The 21,072-nt window shown below is 37.1% G+C and overlaps 2 protein-coding genes across 5 annotated transcripts in view; both read right to left on the bottom strand.

The window, feature by feature from the left end:
• Positions 1–7,849, bottom strand: part of mettl16 (methyltransferase 16, N6-methyladenosin) — a 45,296-nt gene extending 37,447 nt beyond the window's left edge. The window contains exons 1-2 of the mRNA XM_053508008.1: positions 7,712–7,849; positions 7,292–7,420 (exon numbers count right to left, since the gene is read on the bottom strand). Of these exons, the coding sequence (XP_053363983.1) occupies positions 7,292–7,419 (128 nt within the window). The 5' untranslated portion in view covers position 7,420; positions 7,712–7,849. The remainder of the gene's footprint in view (positions 1–7,291; positions 7,421–7,711) is intronic.
• A 524-nt stretch (positions 7,850–8,373) lies between these two features.
• The window catches only part of pafah1b1a (platelet-activating factor acetylhydrolase 1b, regulatory subunit 1a), a 41,756-nt gene continuing 29,057 nt past the window's right edge, over positions 8,374–21,072 (bottom strand). For 2 of the 4 annotated variants that reach the window (XM_053508009.1, XM_053508010.1), the window contains exons 7-11: positions 20,598–20,700; positions 20,167–20,395; positions 18,820–18,921; positions 14,360–14,516; positions 8,374–11,076 (exon numbers count right to left, since the gene is read on the bottom strand). In XM_053508009.1, the coding sequence (XP_053363984.1) occupies positions 11,003–11,076; positions 14,360–14,516; positions 18,820–18,921; positions 20,167–20,395; positions 20,598–20,700 (665 nt within the window). In that variant the 3' untranslated portion in view covers positions 8,374–11,002. Of the gene's footprint in view, positions 11,077–14,359; positions 14,517–17,134; positions 18,273–18,483; positions 18,721–18,788; positions 18,922–20,166; positions 20,396–20,597; positions 20,701–21,072 lie in introns of those variants that run through there. The other 2 variants (XM_053508012.1, XM_053508011.1) reach the window with 2 other exon arrangements.

Genomic DNA, 21,072 nt, shown 5'->3' with positions numbered 1-21,072 from the left:
GCTGAATGTAGAGTGTGAGACACACACAAACTGAACTAAAGGAAAATAGGCATCTTCAGTAGTACTGCACCATTAATCTTATAAAAATTAAAATGGCTATATGGAACTGTGCGGGTATTTAGTTGCAAAAGTCTGCAATTTAATCCAGACACTAATACACATAGGCCTGGAATTTATGTATGAGCTATGTATGAGTTGTTAATAATTTGAGTATTTTCTTTTTATAATAAAAAAAAAAAAATCCTTAATTTTTAGAAACTTACATGCAAAATCAATAAACATGGAAAAAAATATCTTAATGTATAGATTAGATACATATAATTATGTATGTTCAATAAAAAAACAAAAACCTGTTTATTCTTTTATAAAAATGGGTGCCAGTAATTCTGGAACTGACTGCAATATAAGTGGAACACCAAGTTGCAGGAGACTGTTAGCGCTCCCACACCATCATTATAAGGAATCAAAGAAGAGGCCTGCAACTTGGGATCCTTTTCATGCTTCACCTTCAAAAGCAGCATCCACAGCGGCCCGTGACAGCACATTTGAGATTGAGAGACGAGATAAAGAGAGAAAGACAAAGACAGATGGGGTGCAGATCACAGACCCAGCTCACTCTCTCCAGGTGTCAGCAGAGATGAGATGAGATTGAGAAAAAGCACATCTCCAAGGTCCAGCTTTCTTTTCTTCTTTTTCTGTGAGGAGACACTGATAGACGTCTCTTTGTCAGGCTATAATGGCTGTCCTGCTGAGGCAGTGTGACGTGAGTGAAGAACATTATACACAAGTGGATTTAAAGGAAACATCCATCCCGAGAGATCTGCATATCAAAATTGATAATCAATACTTGATCTTCAGTTGTGCAAAAAGCTTTCTATATTACCCACAATATTCCTATATTACGCGATCTGACTGCTCTTTGATACTGTCACCAGTGCAAATTCATCTCTGCCTAAAGAGACTCTTTCATCTTTTCATCCGTACATTGTACTAAAACCTATAAGTTTCAACTTTTACATATTTATCTGTGCGAGATCTAACAGCAAGATGTTTTCTTTTACCTTACATCTTTCTTCTATTGAAAGTCATTATAATTCAGTAGCCTTAATGGCTACTATATGTGACATGATGTCCTCTGATGTGCTCTTATGGACTTGTGGCTACACTTTCTGACCCTTCAAGGCAGAGGTGTCCATATTCAGGCTATGTATTAGGTCAGGCCAAAATAAATTAGGGCCTAGACCCACAGGCCAAAAATAAATAATTATGCCTGGTGAAATTAATTTACATTAATAAGTTTACCTCATCTTATCTTTTATACTGCTTAGAAAACAATACTTTCAATATTTTTCAAAACTATGAAATAACACATATGGTATTATATACAACGAAAACAGTCAGCTGCTATTTTAAGAATAGTTCTTACAGGAACAGGATTAAGTGCATTTGCAAAACCCATCAAGCACCATGATGAAAAGACGATCCCAGAAAAGCAAGATCAAACCTTACCTCTGTTGCAGAGGAGAAGTTCATTTAGAGTTAACAGCCTCAAAAATGACCAATTAACAGCACCTTAGATTAGAACCGTTATGAAGGAATTACAGAGGATACTGTAAGTAGAAGACACATCTTAATGTCAACTATTTAAAGGAGATTATTGGATATTTTGAGTGCCTTTAGTGTCCAGCCCAAAAACATGTTGTCCAAATTGCAGGGACACCTTAAGTAGGGTTTATTAACATAAAGATCCATGTAGACAGGTAGCTCTCTTGCAGCTCTGAAGAATTTACATTCCAATTACTAATTGGGAGACTAAAGTAAAAGAGTATTATAGTAGTAGTAACATATTAATAACTAAACCGAATTTGCTAAAATATTTTGGTTCATCAAAAAACTAAAAATGAAAATAAAAAATGAGCCATTATGACCAGTACTAAATCTGGGAGAGTGTGCAAGGTTATGCATTGTGTGTGTAAACCCTAAGGCTATGCAGACAGTGTTGTTCAGTCTGAGAGATGTACTGAAGAATAGCAGCTGAGCCTGGGCCTGTAGTTGAAGAGATTTCCCTGCTGACTGTAGCCTACAGCACCACCAGACACCAGCACTTACATACACACCAACCCTCAGAGACTCTTGCGGGGATTTCTTTCCCGCTCTGCCTGACAAGGTTGGAGACCTATTTTTAAAAAGCCCTGAAGCTAACAATCATTACAATGCTCCTGCCCTGGAGTCACTTAGGGTGTCTGTGTGCCTCCTGGCAAGGTTAGAAATAAACACGAGTGTCTCCGAGATGAAATCGAAAATTGTAATGCGGATGGCTGAACTGCACACAAGGCATTTCCTTTATCACAAAAATGTAAAAATGAAAATGCTAACGGCAGCCTCTATAGACAATCCCACATTTAAATTACACCTGTTAACCAACATGTCCTGCAAAATTACTGACGTTTAATGGCTTTTAATCAACCTATAAAGACAACTGTCCTGCACTCCATACAGCTCTTTAGCTCACATCACAGCTGCTGGTTATACAGGTATATGAGAGCACAGGTTTAGTTGACTCACTCTTACATGTGTAAAACCTGACTGAGTTATAGTTGCACAAAGCAATGTCCAACAACCCATCACAGGTCATTGTTGTTCCCAGCAACCAATCACAAGTCCCCGTTGTTCCCAACGACCCAAAACAGGTCACCGTTGTTTCCAACAACAAATCATAGGACACGACTGTTCCCAAAAGAAAATCACAGGCCACCATTTTTCCCATCAGCCAATCACAGGTCACCATTAAAAATGCCAAAGATGTAAATTATATATTCTGACCAGCAAATTACACTTAATATAAAAAAATTAACTTATATTTAAATAAACATACTGATTTCTCCATCATCTGCTTCAGTTATTTATCGGTTTCTGGTTGAGCAATTATACAATCCCTTATCCATTACAACTGTCCGGGCAAATGATCTTAATTAGGATGTGCATGTTCTTTTTTTGGATCAAGTGTAGGGCATGTTTAAATTGTCTTCAAAAAAATCCTAATTATCAAATGTTACACTGGAAACTGTTACATAGGGTCTACTTGACCCCTAAGAACCGTTTTTATATGAACTTGTCCTCTTCTCCAAAATGTAATCCATTTCGGGAGTGTTCTTCTCACTCTCCATTCTAGACTCAACTTTTACAGGACTTATCATATTTGGTGAGTATTAATATGAGTTTGACTCCACGTCAATTAAATTTACAAATCTAAAAACGTTAGTCAACCACTGGAATCCTCCTCACACAATGAACAGACAAATATGGGCTGTGTACTTGTTGGATACATGGATCTAGCATGAATATTTTATTTATTTTATTAATATTTATTCCTTATATATAGTTTTTTATTTTCTTTTTAAGGTCACCGGCGGTCGTATAAGCATTTTCCTGCATATCGTACTGTGTATGACTGTGTATGTGACAAATAAAATTTGAATTTGAAAATTGTGAGTTTGTTGAATGCAGCTTTTAATGTTCAGCTTTTATGAAGTCATTATAAAATTTTTTGTTTTATTATTTTACTATTATTGCTTATTATTATTATTATTACTTAATATTATTATTTTATTTTTATTTTTTTTACTGATTTAGTTTTCCCTTTTTGTATTTCATCGCTTATTATAGAGAATATATTCTATTTTTAGAGCCTACCATGGTTGGTTTGGGCGGGTTTGGGTTGGTGGGGGGATCTCTAGATCAGCAAAGTTTTTTTTGAGTGTGTGTGTTTTGTATTGCTGTTTCTACCTGAGGTCTGTTCTTCGTACGTCGCTAACTCAGTTAGCTGGATTTAATTGTTGTGGATTTGTCCTGATCTTGGATTGTTTCGCTCTTCGATGCGCTTCTCGCATTTGTTGCCATAGCAACATATCCGTAAGCGTGAACCTGCTCGGAAGCAGGTTTATTTCATGTAAACAGGAAGGATTTAGCCTGCGCTCTTGACGGGTTATGATTGGTTGAAATGGCAAGGTCACATCTGATTGGTTAAAGAGCACGACTGACGGGGACCAACTCACGTGGGAAAAGAAAAGTATATGCCCCCCTGCCATGGACTCCTCCCCCCCACATAATCGCTATCAAATATTATATATGAACATAAATTCATAGGTTTATTATCAAATATGATATTACTATTATAATAAACCCTAGGCACGAGACAGCTGTCAAGACCATTAATACAAATTATTGTATATATTTATTTTGTAACACATTTATTTTTCAGGGGTATAAAAATATTTTATAAAGATAAATTGGACGAAACTAATTTTATTATAAAATAAACAATATAAACGTATACATGTTGTATTTGAGAAAAATATTAATATTTCAATTTTTTCATATATAACATTTATTTTCATATTGCTTATTTTATTTTATTGTCTCATGTACTTTGTAAACCATTAACCTATAAATTTATGTTCTAATATAATATTTGATAGCGATTATGTGTGTGTGTGTGTGGGGGGGGGGTTGGGGGCAATCCATGCGAGGGGGGCATTTCAGCGCATAACACGTGTTACAAAAAGTTGAGCCGCTCTTTTTCCATTTCGTCAACCAATCAAAGGGGTTGTGATCAGTGTTCCTACTGTCGATGCATATCGCCTTTTAAACCAACACGCAATAATCCTAGACAACTCAATCCAGATATACTAATCATCAACAACAGGTGAGCTCAAAGAACTAACTTAGCCAGATCGTAATTAGCACGATGATCTCATCTTAAATGTGTAAGTTCATCTCGGATGTGTCAATCGACGTAGAGTGGAGGACAACATGCATAAGCTAAAAACTGAACAGGTTAAAAATGTCCTGTTATTTGTTAAATTGTTGTTGTAGCAAAGATTGCTGTGAGAAAATGATTAACACCACTGGAAGCGGTCACTACTGTCTGTGCCTTGAATGTATTCACAGCAGAGCAAGAGTGAGACACAGGGGTAGGGACTGTTGAGAGAGAGAGACAGGGGGAGACACAAGAGAGAGAGAGACAGGGGATGGGGACTGTAGAATCAACAGAATAGCTTGTCTATAAAATAACGAATATCGTGTGTGTGTAAAATCCAAATAAGAGAGGAAGTGTTTACTGTGTAAGACAAGAAGAGGGAGAGGGGGATCTGATTCCTCCCCTCCTCCTACTTTAGCTTCACACACAAGCACAAACACACACACAGCGCCTGCGCACACAAACGGAAACACTTTTGTGTCGAGATTTATTTTGACTTTTTTTTAAAAGGTAAAGTGCAGGTTAATTTGTTTTATTTTTTTTACTTATTTTTATGTATTTCTTTTTTTGGGCTGTGGAACAAATAATTTGAATTTCCATTATTTCTTATGGGACCCACAGTGGTGTGAAAAGTGTTTAAAGCCTTTTTTTTTTTAATGTATTACAAATAACTTTAAGGATCAAAAAAACTAAGGCACACGTTGAACTAAAGAATTATACAAAAACACTAAAGTGTGCAACTAAACTTTCAGAACTAAAAGTTTCAAAATCTACATCTCAGGCATAAAATAACCTTTACTGACAATTTCTGTCGTTTTCTCTTGCTGGTTTCTTCTTCTCTTGGCTCGCTAATATTTTTATCGCTCTCTTCCATTTTGCAACCCATAATAGAACGCGTCATCAAATACACAGCTAACTGTTTGCGTCTCCTTCCGCTTTGTGGGTGACATAAGCGCTTTTTCTTCGTTGGTTTTTAATGGCGGCTTGGATCCGAAAGCACACTTTGTCAAAAGCGCGCTGTCAACAAATAATTGTGCAAAAACATAATGCAAGCTTTTAAAATTAATTAAACAAAGATTATTTTTTGTAATCGAATTACTCAATTTACACACGCGAGTTCAATTTCTCTAGCCTCACCCAGGCCTGATTATTGCCACACCTGTTCGCAGTCAAGAAATCACTTGCCTGACAAGTGAAGTACACCAGAAGATCCTTAAAAGCTAGACATCATGCCGAGATCAAAGAAATTAGAACAAATAAGAAAAAAAAAATATTTGAGATCTATCAAAAAAAATGGAAAAGATTATAAAGCCATCTCTAAAGCTTTGGGACTGCAGCGAACCACCCTTCCCAGGAGTGGCCGGCTGACCAAAATTACCCCATGATTGCAGCGTAAAAGTAAACACCGCATTTCAGAAAAAGAACATTATAACAATTGATGAACTGAAACATTAAAGTGTGACAAACATGCAAAAAAATAAGGAATCAGTAAGGGGCAAATACTTTCACACCACTGTGTGTATGTGTATGTATATATATATATATATATATATATATATATATATATATATATATATATTTATTTATTTATTTATTTATTTTTAAGTAGACTATTGAACCTACAGTATAACTTTCTAAATTCCAACACACCACCTTCTCATGGAATAACTACCATCACACAAGTGAGTTTTATTCTCGCTTTATTTATATTCGTTCTTCACATAATTTGTGCTGATACACAGACGATGATAATGAATAAATAAAGTCTGTGGTGTCATCTGGCAACTTCTAGTAACGTACAAGCATGCATTAGCTACTTGCCCTTTTAAAAAAGTTGGCAACACTCGACTCATACAACCTAATGTTTAGATGCACAAGCCAATGCGCAGACCAGCCAATTTCAGTGGCAGCTGGAAGTGGGTGGGATATATAAGGCAGCAGGTAAACGTTGTGTTGCAATCAGAAGAAACGGGCAAGAATAAGGATTTGAGTGACATTGACAAGTGCCAAATTGTGGTGGCTAGACAACTGGGTCAGAGCAACTACAAAACTGAGATGTTCCTGGTCTGCATCGGTAAGGACATACCAAAAGTGGACCAAAGAAAGAAAACTAGTGAGCCTTGGCCCCCATACCCGAGTTCACTGGGTTATGGGGGCCAAAGCACAATGATGCCTGGCCAGCTCAATTTCCTGAAAAAGCTAATGCTGGTTCTGATAAACAGGTGCCAGAACACACAGTGCACCGTGCAAAGCCACAGACTGGTCAGAAGGCCCTCGATGACTCGCGTCCCTCTTCAAAAGCACCTACAACTGCCACGCAAGTTTAAAAATTGGAATGCATTTTCTTGCATCATGTGGATGCACAGGTGTGTGTGCATTGCTTGAATGAGGAAGAGATGGCACCAGGATGCACTACATGAAGAAGGCATGCCAGGAGATCCGCATGCTTTGGGCAATGATCTGCTGGGAAACTTTTTGGCTAAAGAATATTAAGAAAGAGCAAGGACACACTGAGAAGAGGAGTTTACTCACATCACCCGGCCGGTTAATGTAGTCTGCACATGCTTCTGAAAATCCGGATACTTGGAAGCCAGGTAGGCAAAGTCAGGTGGTTTGTCCTTATAACGGTTTCGCGGATGCATGGATTTGTTCAGTGCCATCCTGCCGACACAGTTTATAATCAGTGATGCACATTAAATTAGCAATACAAACTAATAGGAAAGAATTAGACATCAGCCACAGTTTATTTCGTAGTGCTTGCGTTTATACCACTTTAATTTATGACTCTTATTAGACTTAAAGTGCACTACACACAGCGTACAAGTCACTTTTCTATCTTTTAAATAGAGGTTAGGGAGTCATTTGAGAGTCAGGCTCTTTTAGTAAACAGCATAATAATGGGTTCTAATCATGCATTCCTGTACAGCAAGAAACACGAGTGTAAACAAGCACCTCTGTGTCGTTTAGTCGCTTCTCTAAATGCGCTTTATAACCTGATAAAAACAAACAGATGATCGGTGTCCTGTAGGATCAGTTGCAGATTTAATCACGTTGTTTCTACGTTGTTTGTTCCGGGTTTGGGGTGAAGTCATAAACATGCGCCGGCACCAAAATATGACGTAACGAGTGACGGAGCTGGAAAGCTGAAAGGGAGTGAAAGCCTTCCAACATAGCGCTCCCTCTCGCAGTATAAATATGAACTTTATTTTAAGCCATTTTGTCATATTTAAAAGTATATACGTTTAATCCTTTTACTTAAGGATTAAACGTATCCTTAAGTATCCGTATTACTCAGTAATAAGGGTTTTTATAAGAAATTACAGTTTTTTACATTAGAGACCATTTTCACCTCCTTTATCACAATACATTTTTATTTTATTTGGGTATTCTTTATGCTGATTCATTGTCATATCAAGCTGTAGCGACCCTGATCAAATCTATTTCTTCTCACAACCAATCCTGCTTACACATTTTAATAGGAATGTAAAACATCCACACAATTAAATGACTAGTGGGCCATCACTTAACTTAAATGACCCATGTGCTTAATTGTAAGGATTGAATGAAAATTCTTATTATTCAACTCACTATTCACATGAAAAGCATTACCAGAGTAACATTTGAATTTTTTTCTTTAATTATTTTGCAAACAGTGAAGGCATTCAGATTACATTGTTAACAGTGTAAAGTGATACCATGACAGCAAAATTAGAGCTGTGAAGACCAAAGCCTCTGCTCTATTTACAAAGCAAGTAGAGCCGACAGATGAACTTATAGCTAGAGGAGAAGGCATCTACAAATATTCTGTACATTAGCCCATTTACTGAGTGCAGCAATGGGACTGCCTAGGACTGAATAGCAAACATTATTTTCTCAGAGGACACACAACCGTGGAGACCCCACATAAGCATTTAAATAATGTGTTCAAGAAATGTAATATTTAACTTTCCATGACAATACAAGGAGTGGAGAGCTTTGTTTAGACATTTCAATTTGATTTTAGGACTCTTAAAGATCTTTATTAAGATCACAGATAAAGATATTGTACATTGTTTGGGGTAGTTTTAACATTGTGAAACAAAGACTTTCAACTACTCTAGGGACACATTTCTGCTTTTTCAATCATTCAGCTACGTCACAAAAAGGGACAATGTGCACATCTATATCATGCTGCTACTCTCTTTTTGACAGCAGGCACCAGCAGTGGGTTTATGTGGTGAACTATTCTCCCTTCTCCATGCTATTTTGTGCTGCAATCACATCACAAATAACATGATTTGGACAAAATCAGATCATGCCGCCTACGACCACAAACTGAACTCTTCACAGGTAGCATGTCAGATGATATCTCGGCAGGGTGTTTGTGTTCCTTCCACCCCAGTACAGACAGTGCCAAATTGACTGGTGTAAATCCAAGACCATCAATAACCAGATTTGAAGAGGCACACAACAGGAAATCGCGAGATAAAAGACTGGTTAAGCAGTGGAATTCTTTATTATATAATTGCATTGTAATGAAAAGGGCAAATTAAAATATTGTTTTACTCACATATTAATAAATCTTAAATGGCTTACACCTTTAGTCTTAAATAACTAAAGATCTAGGAGCAGGGACGTGCAAGTTAGAATTTTCTCTTCTTTTTAAACATTTTGCTTTGCTGCCAAAAACAAAGGCAGGCTTCTTTCCTTTTATTAACACGTGGAATGGTTTACTTCCACATTGGGATTCGTTAAATACATTTCCCACAACGTCTATATTTTACATTTACCAACAGACTACAAGCTGAACAGGAGAAAATGAGCTGCTCGTAAAACATTAATTAATTTCTGGTTAGTTCCTGTTGCGTTCTATTCACAGAGTCACCTGCACTCTATCCTAAATGGCTGATTGTGCCATACTGAGAGAAAGCTCCTGTGCATGTAATAATTTTAAAACCATAGAAACATCAGGCAGACGTGCATGACCTCGGTTAGCATCTCATTTGACTCCTTAAGATAAATCCCCCCATAACCTGTCAGTCAGGGTAGACATTTTAACAGTGGCAAACTTATACTGACATATTAGAGATGTTGTCATTATCCCACATATTTTAAACAGATCAAAGATCTATGCACAGCCCACCCAACACTGGGAAACTCTAAGACCAAGTCATGTGGTATTCTGTATCCAAACTGGGACTCATTTATATATTCTACAGAAAGTTTTTCTGCATAAATCGCTGTCATATCCCAAACAACTTTAATTTAACATGATTCCTGGCAACTAGACACATAAAACCCAGGAACAAATTAACTCAGAGTAGAATGGCCAATTTAAGTTCTTTACAGCAGAAATATTTTAGTGCTCTAATTCTTCTTCTAATGGCTTCTAAGGCCAAAAAAGTAGGCTGGTAGGACGGGGGTTGGGTCCGAAATCTATGTGGCTTTGTTGCTTCATAATCAGCATGGCCAGTCGATGAAGAAGAAATTTCAAGTTAGGTTTTCTTCTGAGTTCTCATGGATTTAGTCAAATCTCTGGGTGCTCTCAGTAGGACATTTCATGGCAAATTTACAAAGATTATTCCCCAGACAACAGTTTGAATAATTTTTATATAAAGCTGTTAAAATTGTATCTAGTTCCACAATAAGAGAATGGTAAGCATACTTCAGAATGATGTTACAAAGCTACAGATTATTCTGATAATCCCTATAGACATGTTTCCATTTGAAGAAGATGGGAAATCCTTTTTGTTGTCCTTCCCCCTTAAAACATCACCAAGCTAGGCACCAACAGATTATGACAGTGACAAAATATTAATAATAAACAGAAAAAAAAGGAGAAAAAAGTCGAGGTAAAAAAAAATAATTAAAAAAATAGGACAGACCAAAAAAAAAAAATTAGAATGACACTGTCATTAAATTATTAGTATGGTGCCCTACATTAACCTAATCAGTTGAAGCTTTCGGCCGGTAAGGCTGAATCAGGGTTCAGCCTGGGTTAAACCTATGGTACTTCTAGACAACATTATGCAAATTTACAGTATACAATTTTGGATTTACCATGCAAGAATACTTTTTTGTGTGTAACATTTAATAGCTTGACATCCAGAATAATTTACATAAAAGGACAATAGTTATTCAACCAGAGCTAGGTGAGTCATAACCATGGTGGTCGAGTGCATCCAGGTGAGACGGAGAAGGGAGAGTGAAATGGGTCAGAGGGTGAAAGGGGTGTGGTAACCGTGAGGGTCCTGCAGATTAACATCAGCGACACTCCCACACTTTTAATGCCTGATCTACACTCCCAGTCACCACATACGGAGCAGTCTTGTGAAAATCTGTGGACAGATGAGACTTTCAAATCAAGCAAGTGCAATAAAAAAAAATGTGACAAAACATCATGGGTATTTAAATACAATAAACTAAACAGCAGCCAGATTTTAACACAGTTAAACCACATACAAATACAGGTCCTTTTTAAAAAATTAGCATATTGTGATAAAGTTCATTATTTTCTGTAATGTACTGATAAACATTAGACTTTCATATATTTTAGATTCATTACACACAACTGAAGTAGTTCAAGCCTTTTATTGTTTTAATATTGATGATTTTGGCATACAGCTCATGAAATTCATCTAAAAAAATTAGCATATTTCATCCGACCAATAAAAGAAATGTGTTTTTAATACAAAAAAAGTCAACCTTCAAATAATTATGTTCAGTTATGCACTCAATACTTGGTCTGGAATCCTTTTGCAGAAATGACTGCTTCAATGCGGCGTGGCATGAAGGCAATCAGCCTGTGGCACTGCTGAGGTGTTATGGAGGCCCAGGATGCTTCGATAGCGGCCTTAGGCTTATCCAGAGTGTTGGGTCTTGTGTCTTTCAACTTTCTCTTCACAATATCCCACAGATTCTCTATGGGGTTCAGGTCAGGAGAGTTGGCAGGCCAATTGAGCACAGTAATACCATGGTCAGTAAACCATTTACCAGTGGTTTTGGCACTGTGAGCAGGTGCCAGGTCGTGCTGAAAAATGAAATCTACATCTCCATAAAGCTTTTCAGCAGATGGAAGCATGAAGTGCTCCAAAATCTCCTGATGGCTAGCTGCATTGACCCTTCCCTTGATAAAACACAGTGGACCAACACAAGCAGCTGACATGGCACCCCAGACCATCACTGACTGTGGGTACTTGACACTGGACTTCAGGCATTTTGGCATTTCCCCCTCCCCAGTCTTCCCCCAGACTTCGGCACCTTGATTTCCGAATGACATGCAAAATCTGCTTTCATCCGAAAGCTGCTTCTCTGTAGCCCAGGTCAGGCGCTTCTGCCGCTGTTTCTGGTTCAAAAGTGGCTTGACCTGGGGAATGCAACACCTGTAGCCCATTTCCTGCACACGCCTGTACACGGTGGCTCTGGATGTTTCTATTCCAGACGCTTCTGCAGGTCCCCCAAGGTCTGGAATCGGTCCTTCTCCACAATCTTCCTCAGGGTTCGGTCACCTCTTCTCGTTGTGCAGCATTTTCTGCCACACTTTTTACTTCCCACTGAGTGCCTTGATACAGCACTCTGGGAACAGCCTATTTGTTCAGAAATTTCTTTCTGTGTCTTACCCTCTTGCTTGAGGGTGTCGATGATGGCCTTCTGGACAGCAGTCAGGTCAGCAGTCTTACCCATGATTGCGGTTTTGAGTAATGAACCAGGCTGGGAGTTTTAAATGCCTCAGGAATCTTTTGCAGGTGTTTAGAGTTAATTAGTTGATTCAGATGATTAGGTTAATAGCTCGTTTAGAGAACCTTTTCATGATATGCTAATGTTTTGAGATTTTTTGGGTTTTCATGAACTGTATGCCAAAATCATCAATATTAAAACAATAAAAGGCTTGAACTACTTTAGTTGTGTGTAATGAATCTAAAATATATGAAAGTCTAATGTTTATCAGTACATTACAGAAAATAATGAACTTTATCACAATATGCTAATTTTTTTTTTAAAAGACCTGTAATATATATATATATACATACATACATACATACATACATACATACATACATACATACATACATACACACACACACACACACATACACACACTCACCTAAAGGATTATTAGGAACACCTGTTCAATTTCTCATAAATGTAATTATCTAATAAACCAATTACATGGCAGTTACTTCAATGCATTTAAAGGTGTGGTCCTGGTCAAGACAATCTCCTGAACTCCAAACTGAATGACAGAATGGGAAAGAAAGGTGATTTAAGCAATTTTGAGCCTGGCATGGTTGAGTATTTCACAATCTGCTCAATTACTGGGATTTTCATGCACAACCATTTCTAGGGTTTACAAAAAATGGTGTGAAAAGGGAAAAACATCCAGTATGCGGCAGTCCTGTGGGCGAAAATGCCTTGTTGATGCTAGCGGTCAGGGGAGAATGGGCCGACTGATTCAAGCTGATAGAAGAGCAACTTTGACTGAAATAACCACTCGTTACAACCGAGGTATGCAGCAAAGCATTTGTGAACCTTGAGGCAGATGGGCTACAATAGCAGAAGACCCCACCGGGTACCACTCATCTCCACTACAAATAGGAAAAAGAGGCTACAATTTGTACGAGCTCACCAAAATTGGACAGTTGAAGACTGGAAAAATGTTGCCTGGTCTGATGAGTCTCGATTTCTTTTGAGACATTCAAATGGTAGAGTCAGAATTTGGCGTAAACAGAAAGTGGCCTTGTTACCACTGTGTAGGCTGGTGGTGTTGTTGTAATGGTGTGGGGAATGGTTTCTTCACATACTTTAGGCTCTTTATTGCCAATAGGGCATCGGTTAAATGCCACGGGCTACCTGAGCATTGTTTCTGACCATGTCCATCCTTTTATGACCACCATGTACCCATCCTTTGATGGATACTTCCAGCTGGGTAACGCACCATGTCACAAAGCTTGAATCATTTTAAATTGGTTTCTTGAACATGACAATGAGTTCACTGTACTAAAATGGCCCCCACTGTCACCAGATCTCAACCCAATAGAGCATCTTTGGGATGTGGTGGAACGGGAGCTTTGTGCCCTGGATGTACATCATACAAATCTTCATCAATTGCAAGATGCTATCTTATCAATATGGGCCAACATTTCTAAAGAATGCTTTCAGCACCTTGTCGAATCAATGCCACGTAGAATTTGCAGTTCTGAAGGCGAAAGGGGGTCAAACACTGTATTAGTATGGTGTTCCTAATAATTCTTTAAGTGAGATAAACATATATAAACATATATAAACATCTTATGAATAAAGTAAAGTAATTTAAAAAATGGTAGACCTTAAAACAACAAAAAGGTTTGTCTGCTAAAAACTAGGTGAACGGTTGAGGCATATTTAGAGAGTTCTCAACTAAAAAAAATTCCATAAAGTCAAGAGCCCCGAGGATGCTGCTCTGTTCTTGGAAGATGAACAATCGCATCTCTGACTCTTAGAACACTTCATATCCTAGCCTATCTTTTATCCTTACACAAAGATTTGTTTTACGCTGCCTGGAGTTATTGTTGTTCAAGTAAAAGTAAAACATTTTAAAAGCCAGACAGTAGTGAGTGATTCAAGATGGCTCCAGGAGCTTACCCAGAGAGGTAACAAAATGTTCATGGGCACTCAAGGTTTTCATGCAACGCTTGTTTTTGTAGTCCCAGATCCTCAAAGTCTTGTCATCAGCACAGCTCACAATGAACTTCCCTCCAGGGTGAAAGAGCACCCCACGCACCCAGTTATCATGGCCAACCTGCAACAAGAACATATTTAAGTGCAGGAAATGCTTTATGAACAAATCAGCTTTTGAATCATTAAAATGGTATACATCAAAACATGCTGTGTTGGTGCAACTGATGCATTATCTTCAGCTCATGGAAAAACAAGCTAATGCACACATTTATGGCACTCATGATTTTAACCTTATATACATTTACATGAAATATGTAATATAAATTTAGCAGTGAGCTAAATGATTCATATTTTAGCTGGCTATACCAAAAAAAAAAATATATATATATATATATATATGTCCAGTCATTGGGCACCTTTCTCACACACCCCTACTCTTCTTGCCTTCACACACGCACCCCCACCCCCCCTCCTCCTCTCGCCCTTACACACGCATACCCCCCCCCTGTTCCCGCCTTTACACACAAAACCCCCCTCCTGTTCCCGCCTTTACACACAAACCCCCCTCCTACAGAAACCTAATCTAGTCACCTAATGTTAACCAGCCATAATTCCATAATACCACTCTAAACAGTTCATTTAGGAGTACTTACTACTTGAGTATACTACTTTTCTTCTTTTTTTAACGCCATGCCAGCTTCTATGGCTATATTCATGACGAGAAGCATTTTTGTTATTCAAAAACTAGATAAGATGTTTAAAATTATTTTTTTCTAAAGAACCTTAAAACCATATTTGGATTTACTTGTTTAAAAACCTTTTAAAAAGTGTCAACAGAGTAAAACAAGTTCCTTAAAGAAGTAAAAGAGTTACAGTCAAATAATATATGTTTGATGGACAGCTGGGTTCTGCATGATAAACATTGTGGTGTTTTTTTCTCTTGACAGTAAAAATGTATGTGTTGCTTTTGAGTGTCCTATCCTGCATCTTGTATAGGTCACTTGATCCCAGCGATTTTTAAAAGAAAATGTGTGTCTTGATCCAACATCAAAGTTTATTTAATATAGTTTATTATTTAAGCATTGGTCCCATTCCAATTGCCATTTATTTTTTATGTATTCATTAAAAATTGGTTTTAAATCTAAGAAGGATATAAAGCATTTGATTGTTTTTTTTTTTTAGAAAATGCTTCTTTGGCAGTTTTCTCTGCTTCTTCTAAGAATGATACCTTGGTTAGGATTTCCAAAATTTTTGGATGATCTGTTTTTATATTTTCTAATGCTTGGAGACATGATTTTGAGTTTGTTATTAACAGGTAATCCTTTCGTGATGTGGTTTCAATGAATTTCAAAGCCATGAGCAGAACAATAGCTTCTGCAGTAAAAATTGAGCTTTGATCTGGGATGCGTACACCCCGCTATAGGAGATTTGTTGCAAAGGCTGCTGCCACTTTATTTCCTGATTTTGATTAATCCGTATAAACTGGGGTATGCTGTGGTAATTTTCCAGAATGTCCAGAAAGTGCTGCTGATATTCGCTTAATTGGGCTTTAGACTTCTGTTTTTTTTTTCTAGATCCAGATAGCTGTTCGGGTTTTTGAGATTCTAGGTGCCAATTCTGCAAAAATGTGTCTGTTCTAGGATGTTCAAGTCAACTTTCAGGTTATCTAAATGTGTTTTAATACGTAAACCAGATAAAGTTTGGTTTCTTTTGATAGATTGTTAAATGTTGATTTGTGAAGACTGCTGGATATGCTGGATTTTCCTTATTTGCTCTCAGCTTGATTGTATATTGTAGCGCCAATTTTAATCGTCTGTTTTCCAAGGAGGGTTATTTAGCTTCGACATACAGACTTTGGATTGGTAATGTTCTTTAGGCTCCTAATGCCATTCGTATGCCTTGGTGATGTACACTCTCCAGAAAGCGAATGTATGATTTTATGGCTAAACCATAAATTATACTTCCATAATCCAGTTTTGATCGAATTAAAGTTCTATATACAGCTCTTTGTTTTGGCCTCCTTCGCCACAATTACAACAGATGTTTATTTTTACATCCATTCGATCCATGACCATATTTTTGGCAGTTGAAACACCTATTAGGATTGGGTATAAAAGAGACCTACTGGAACACTTAAATACCAGAAAGAATTCTGATTGGGTATCTTAGGTTTATTGAATGTGATGAAGTAGGTATTTGTTTTAATTACTCGTTCTTCTCTTTTGATTATTATTCTTTTTACATTTATTACTCCTTGGGTCTTAAGGTCGTTTTTTATTTCTTCTTCATCAACATTATCCAGTTCTCTGGAACGGATTACCCCTTTACTGTAGTTCAGCGTTGGGTTTGGTGATGTCTTAACATGTACCCCAGCTAACATGTTGGCATGTAATACATTTTCAGCATTGGCCTTTTTGTTACATTACACAAGACTTTTTCCAGTTCGTCATTTTTTTTTACTTTTACCGTTCCTGCTATTCCTGTAATACTTTTTTGTATAGCAAAAGGGTAAAGTTTGGTGATTGGGAGATCAGGAGAAGAAGCTTCAATGATAATAAATTTTGGCCTTTCATCATTACTTATCATAGAAACGCATGTCTTAACTAAATCTGTGCACTTCCAAGTATGAGATTCATCGGTGTACTGCTCAGGTCTCAAACACACCGATGAATCTCATACTTGGAAGTGCACAGATTTAATTAATTACAAAAAAAATTACAAAATGTGTCACAGAATTTTTCAAGAGATGACAAAAAATTATTTCTTGAATAATTTTTAAAGGAATTTGTTTAAATACAATGAATAAAATTGTGCTGCAGAAAAAAAATCTATTCAAGCATCACAAGTCAACATTCAGGTCAGTGCTTTATGATGGTTTTGTATGTAGATGCCTATTATGCAGATAAAGGGCTAATTAGTACAGTCTTAACTGACCACCACACCAAATCCTGGTAGGTATACCAGGTAGTTTGATTAATACCAGGTAGTGTGTGCACAATCATTAGGCAAGTTGCATTTTAGGATTAATTGCATTATTGAACTACAATGTTCTTGATCAATCCAAAATCTCAATATTTAAGAAAGTGAAAGTGAGGTTTTGGCTCTCTTAGGAGAATATCTGTGTACGCACAATTATTGGCCAACTACTAGTGTCATAATTATTATGCAACTAAATGAAAAACTTCCCCATCTCACTTGTTTATTTTCATCTGTTAAAGTGAGAATAATAAACAATTAAAAATTTACAAATAAACATTTCATACATAAAAAATAAATCAGTGTCCAATATAGCCACACTTCTTTCCAATAGCAAATTCATAACCAAGGTCATAAGCCTTGAATTCATGGAATCTGTCAGTTTCTCAATCTGTTGACTAACAACTTTTTTTTGCAGCAGCAAACAGAGCCTCACAGACACTGTTCAGAGAGGTGTTTTCCTTCACTATAAATCACCCATTTAAGAAGGGCCCACAAGCTCTTAATAGGGTTCATATAAGGTAAGGATGAGGGTCATGTCATTTTTCTTTCTACTTTAAAGCCTTTACTGGCTCGCCATGCAGTGGAGTACTTCGTTGCATGCGATGGAGCATTGCCCTGCATAAATATCATGGTCTTTTAAAACGATAGTCTTTTTCCTTTACCACTGCTTGAAGAAAGTGTCTTCTAAAAACTGGCAGTTGGTTTGGGAGTTGATTGTCCATCTTTAACCTGAAAAGGTCCAACTACCTCATCTTTAATAATACCAGCCCATACCAGTACCCCACCTCCATCTTGTTGGCGTCTGAGACGAAGTAGAGCTCTGTGCCCGTTACTGATCCAGCCACGTGCCCATCCATCTGGTCAGTCAAGAGACACTCATCTCATCAGTTCATAGGACCTTTAAAAAATCTGTCTTTAGATATTTCTTGGCCCAGTCTTGATGATTTAACTGACATCTTACAATTTTTTTTTTTTACTTTTCAGAGTTAGTTAAACCTCTTTTTTGGTTCATTTTGCCTAAAGAAAAAGAAGCTGCCTAATAATTGATATAGGGTGCTGATCTCCTTAGGCCCCACACACACACACACACACACACACACACACACACACATATTACCCAAATGCACATTCGATATGCATAAATCTAATAAGCATTCAAGTTTATACAGCTTGAAGTTGGACAAAATGCATAAAAATTATGATTTGGTCAGAATACTTACTTGCCTAATAATTGTACACAGTGTATATACACTGCATGCAAAATTTGCTTTATTGCATCAAATCAGCTTAATTTACTACACTTAATATAATACTATATTTTAATTATATAAATGTAAATGAAGTATCTGTACATTTGGTACAGATTCAGATTGGTTATGCTCATGTTTGACTTGCACAAGTGCCAAACAAGTACAGACAATGCTCATTCCACTACGTTTACCCACCAGCGTCATAAGGCACATGCCAATGCTGACATCCCACATTTTGATAGTTTTGTCTCTGGAGCCAGACAGAAGAAAAGGTCCAGGTTTCCCACTCTTCTTAGTCTGAAAAGCAAACAAGTAGATGAGCCAAAGACACAGTGATACAGTTTACAGTTTGTGTGTGTATGTAGAGCTCTTCAGAATAAATGGTCACTATAGGGAAGATTAAGAAAAATTTAATGCAGATTTTGCCTCCCCTTTCAACACAGTGAGACAGACTCCAGTAACCCAAGAGCAAAGGACTACAATTAGCATTATTACTTAGCTTGACTCTTGAACATGTGTGTTTGTTGACATATCTGATTAACCCTTTGTACTGGTTGAATGGATACTAAGTCCAGTAATTTTAAAAAACAAACTAAATAGCTGGTTGCAAAAGTATCAATGTCTCCTGTTATTCTAAAGACATTTTTCAGCTACACAATTTATGACATGTTTGCTGTTATTAAAAGAACATTTATTTTAGATAACCCTTTTCCTACATTTCTCATGAAACAACCCATGTTAACTTACATTCAATTATGAATCTTTAACAGACCCTTTCCTAAATTAAGAACTATGTGGTTCCACATATTTGTTCGATATTTAGTAATAAACCCGAAGCACAGTCTAATCTAAGTATTTTATTCACATGCAAAATTTGTACATATACCCAGGCTACAGAGTTAAAAACAGAGGGGAAGACAAAGTTGAATTACCTTTTCTAAATGAAAGGGCTGAATATGTTCACACAAGCAAGTGTATTATGTAAAGAAGCCATTACAGTAACATTCGGCTGCACTATTATCAGTTGTGACAGTATAATTGATGTCAAAAAATCCCATAACTATTCGATATGAACAGGTTTGGCAGGGCCAAAAAAAGTGTTTATTTTAGCTTGAGGGAACGATAGGAAGATCCCTTTCTTGTGATTACAACTAAAAGTCATTGTACTAATGCTGCCTTAAGGAAACATGTGCTGTGCGAGCCAATGTTCCAACTGATAAACAGAAAATTGGATATTCATAAAGATCAAACTCGTTTAATTAGACTCCCAAGGCAATTAAGTGTTGGTATTTCCTACTCTATTTTACAGTAAATTATTTTCCCTGATTTTCTGGAATCTTCCCTCTCCGATCAAAGGGCATGTGCAATCTTGTTTGCACAATACAAAAAAAGGCTCCCACAGTGTCTATTTTACTAGGAGTATGTCAAGATTCTCGAAAATTTACACAACGAAAAAAGTTTTAAAAGCACTGCAACTCAACATCATGCTGCCTCATTTAAGTGACTGCAGATCTTTCAAAGCTTCTAAAAAGCTGTTCTCACCTCAGAGCCAGTGGCGTCCAGTATAGTGGGACTGGCACTTTCAGGAGCCCATGAGATGCACTCCACAACGTGCTCATGTTCCCTCAGTTCTGCCTTGCACTCCTTCGTAGCCACCACCCACACACGCACAGTTTGATCATTAGAGCAACTTGCAATCAGGGAGCCGTCCTGATTGGGCCGTACCATACGCACCCACTCTCTGTGGCCAGTAAATGTCTTCACACAGTATCTATAGAACAGATGGAAAATTTTAATCAACAGCCATGAGATAATGAGAAGAAAGAAACAATTTTACAAGTCTAAACACAAACTTAATCTTAGGTATTTTTTCAAATGTAAAAGGTGTCTTAATAGCTGCAGAATAAAACAAAATAAAGACACAAAAGTATGATTTTGTCATTTTAAACAATGGTTAAAATAACAGTACTTACCCAGTGGCAACTTCCCACATTTTAATGGTTTTATCCCTAGAAGCAGATACTATATGATCTCCATTGGGCATTATAGCTACAGACGAAACATTGTGGTCATGCCCTAAAAATAAAAAAAATAAAAAAAATAAAAAGACAAAGGGATGATGAGATGAATTGCTATAATTAACATATAAACAAAGTCACATCAGACCACTGTATGAAGATGGTGAATATGCAATTAAATTTTATTTGTATAGCGCTTTTAACAATCATCATTGTCGGAAAGCAGCTTTACACACAAAAGAAATTATGGTGTGTTTGAAATTTGAATGTGTATGAATCAAAATGCTCAGATTGTCCCTGATGAGCAAGCTGAGGTCAAAGGTTGCAAGGAAAAACTCCCCGAGATGGGAATAGGAAGAAACCTTGCGAGGAAGCAGACTCAACATTCATATTCATATAACCTCATATTGTGCACTTGGTACTGTTAAAT

Source organism: Clarias gariepinus, chromosome 11 (assembly GCF_024256425.1).
Source record: "Clarias gariepinus isolate MV-2021 ecotype Netherlands chromosome 11, CGAR_prim_01v2, whole genome shotgun sequence".
Classification (NCBI taxonomy): Eukaryota; Metazoa; Chordata; class Actinopteri; order Siluriformes; family Clariidae; genus Clarias; species Clarias gariepinus.
The sequence above is the reverse complement of the archived record's forward strand: the minus strand, read 5'-3'. Positions and strand labels throughout refer to the sequence as shown.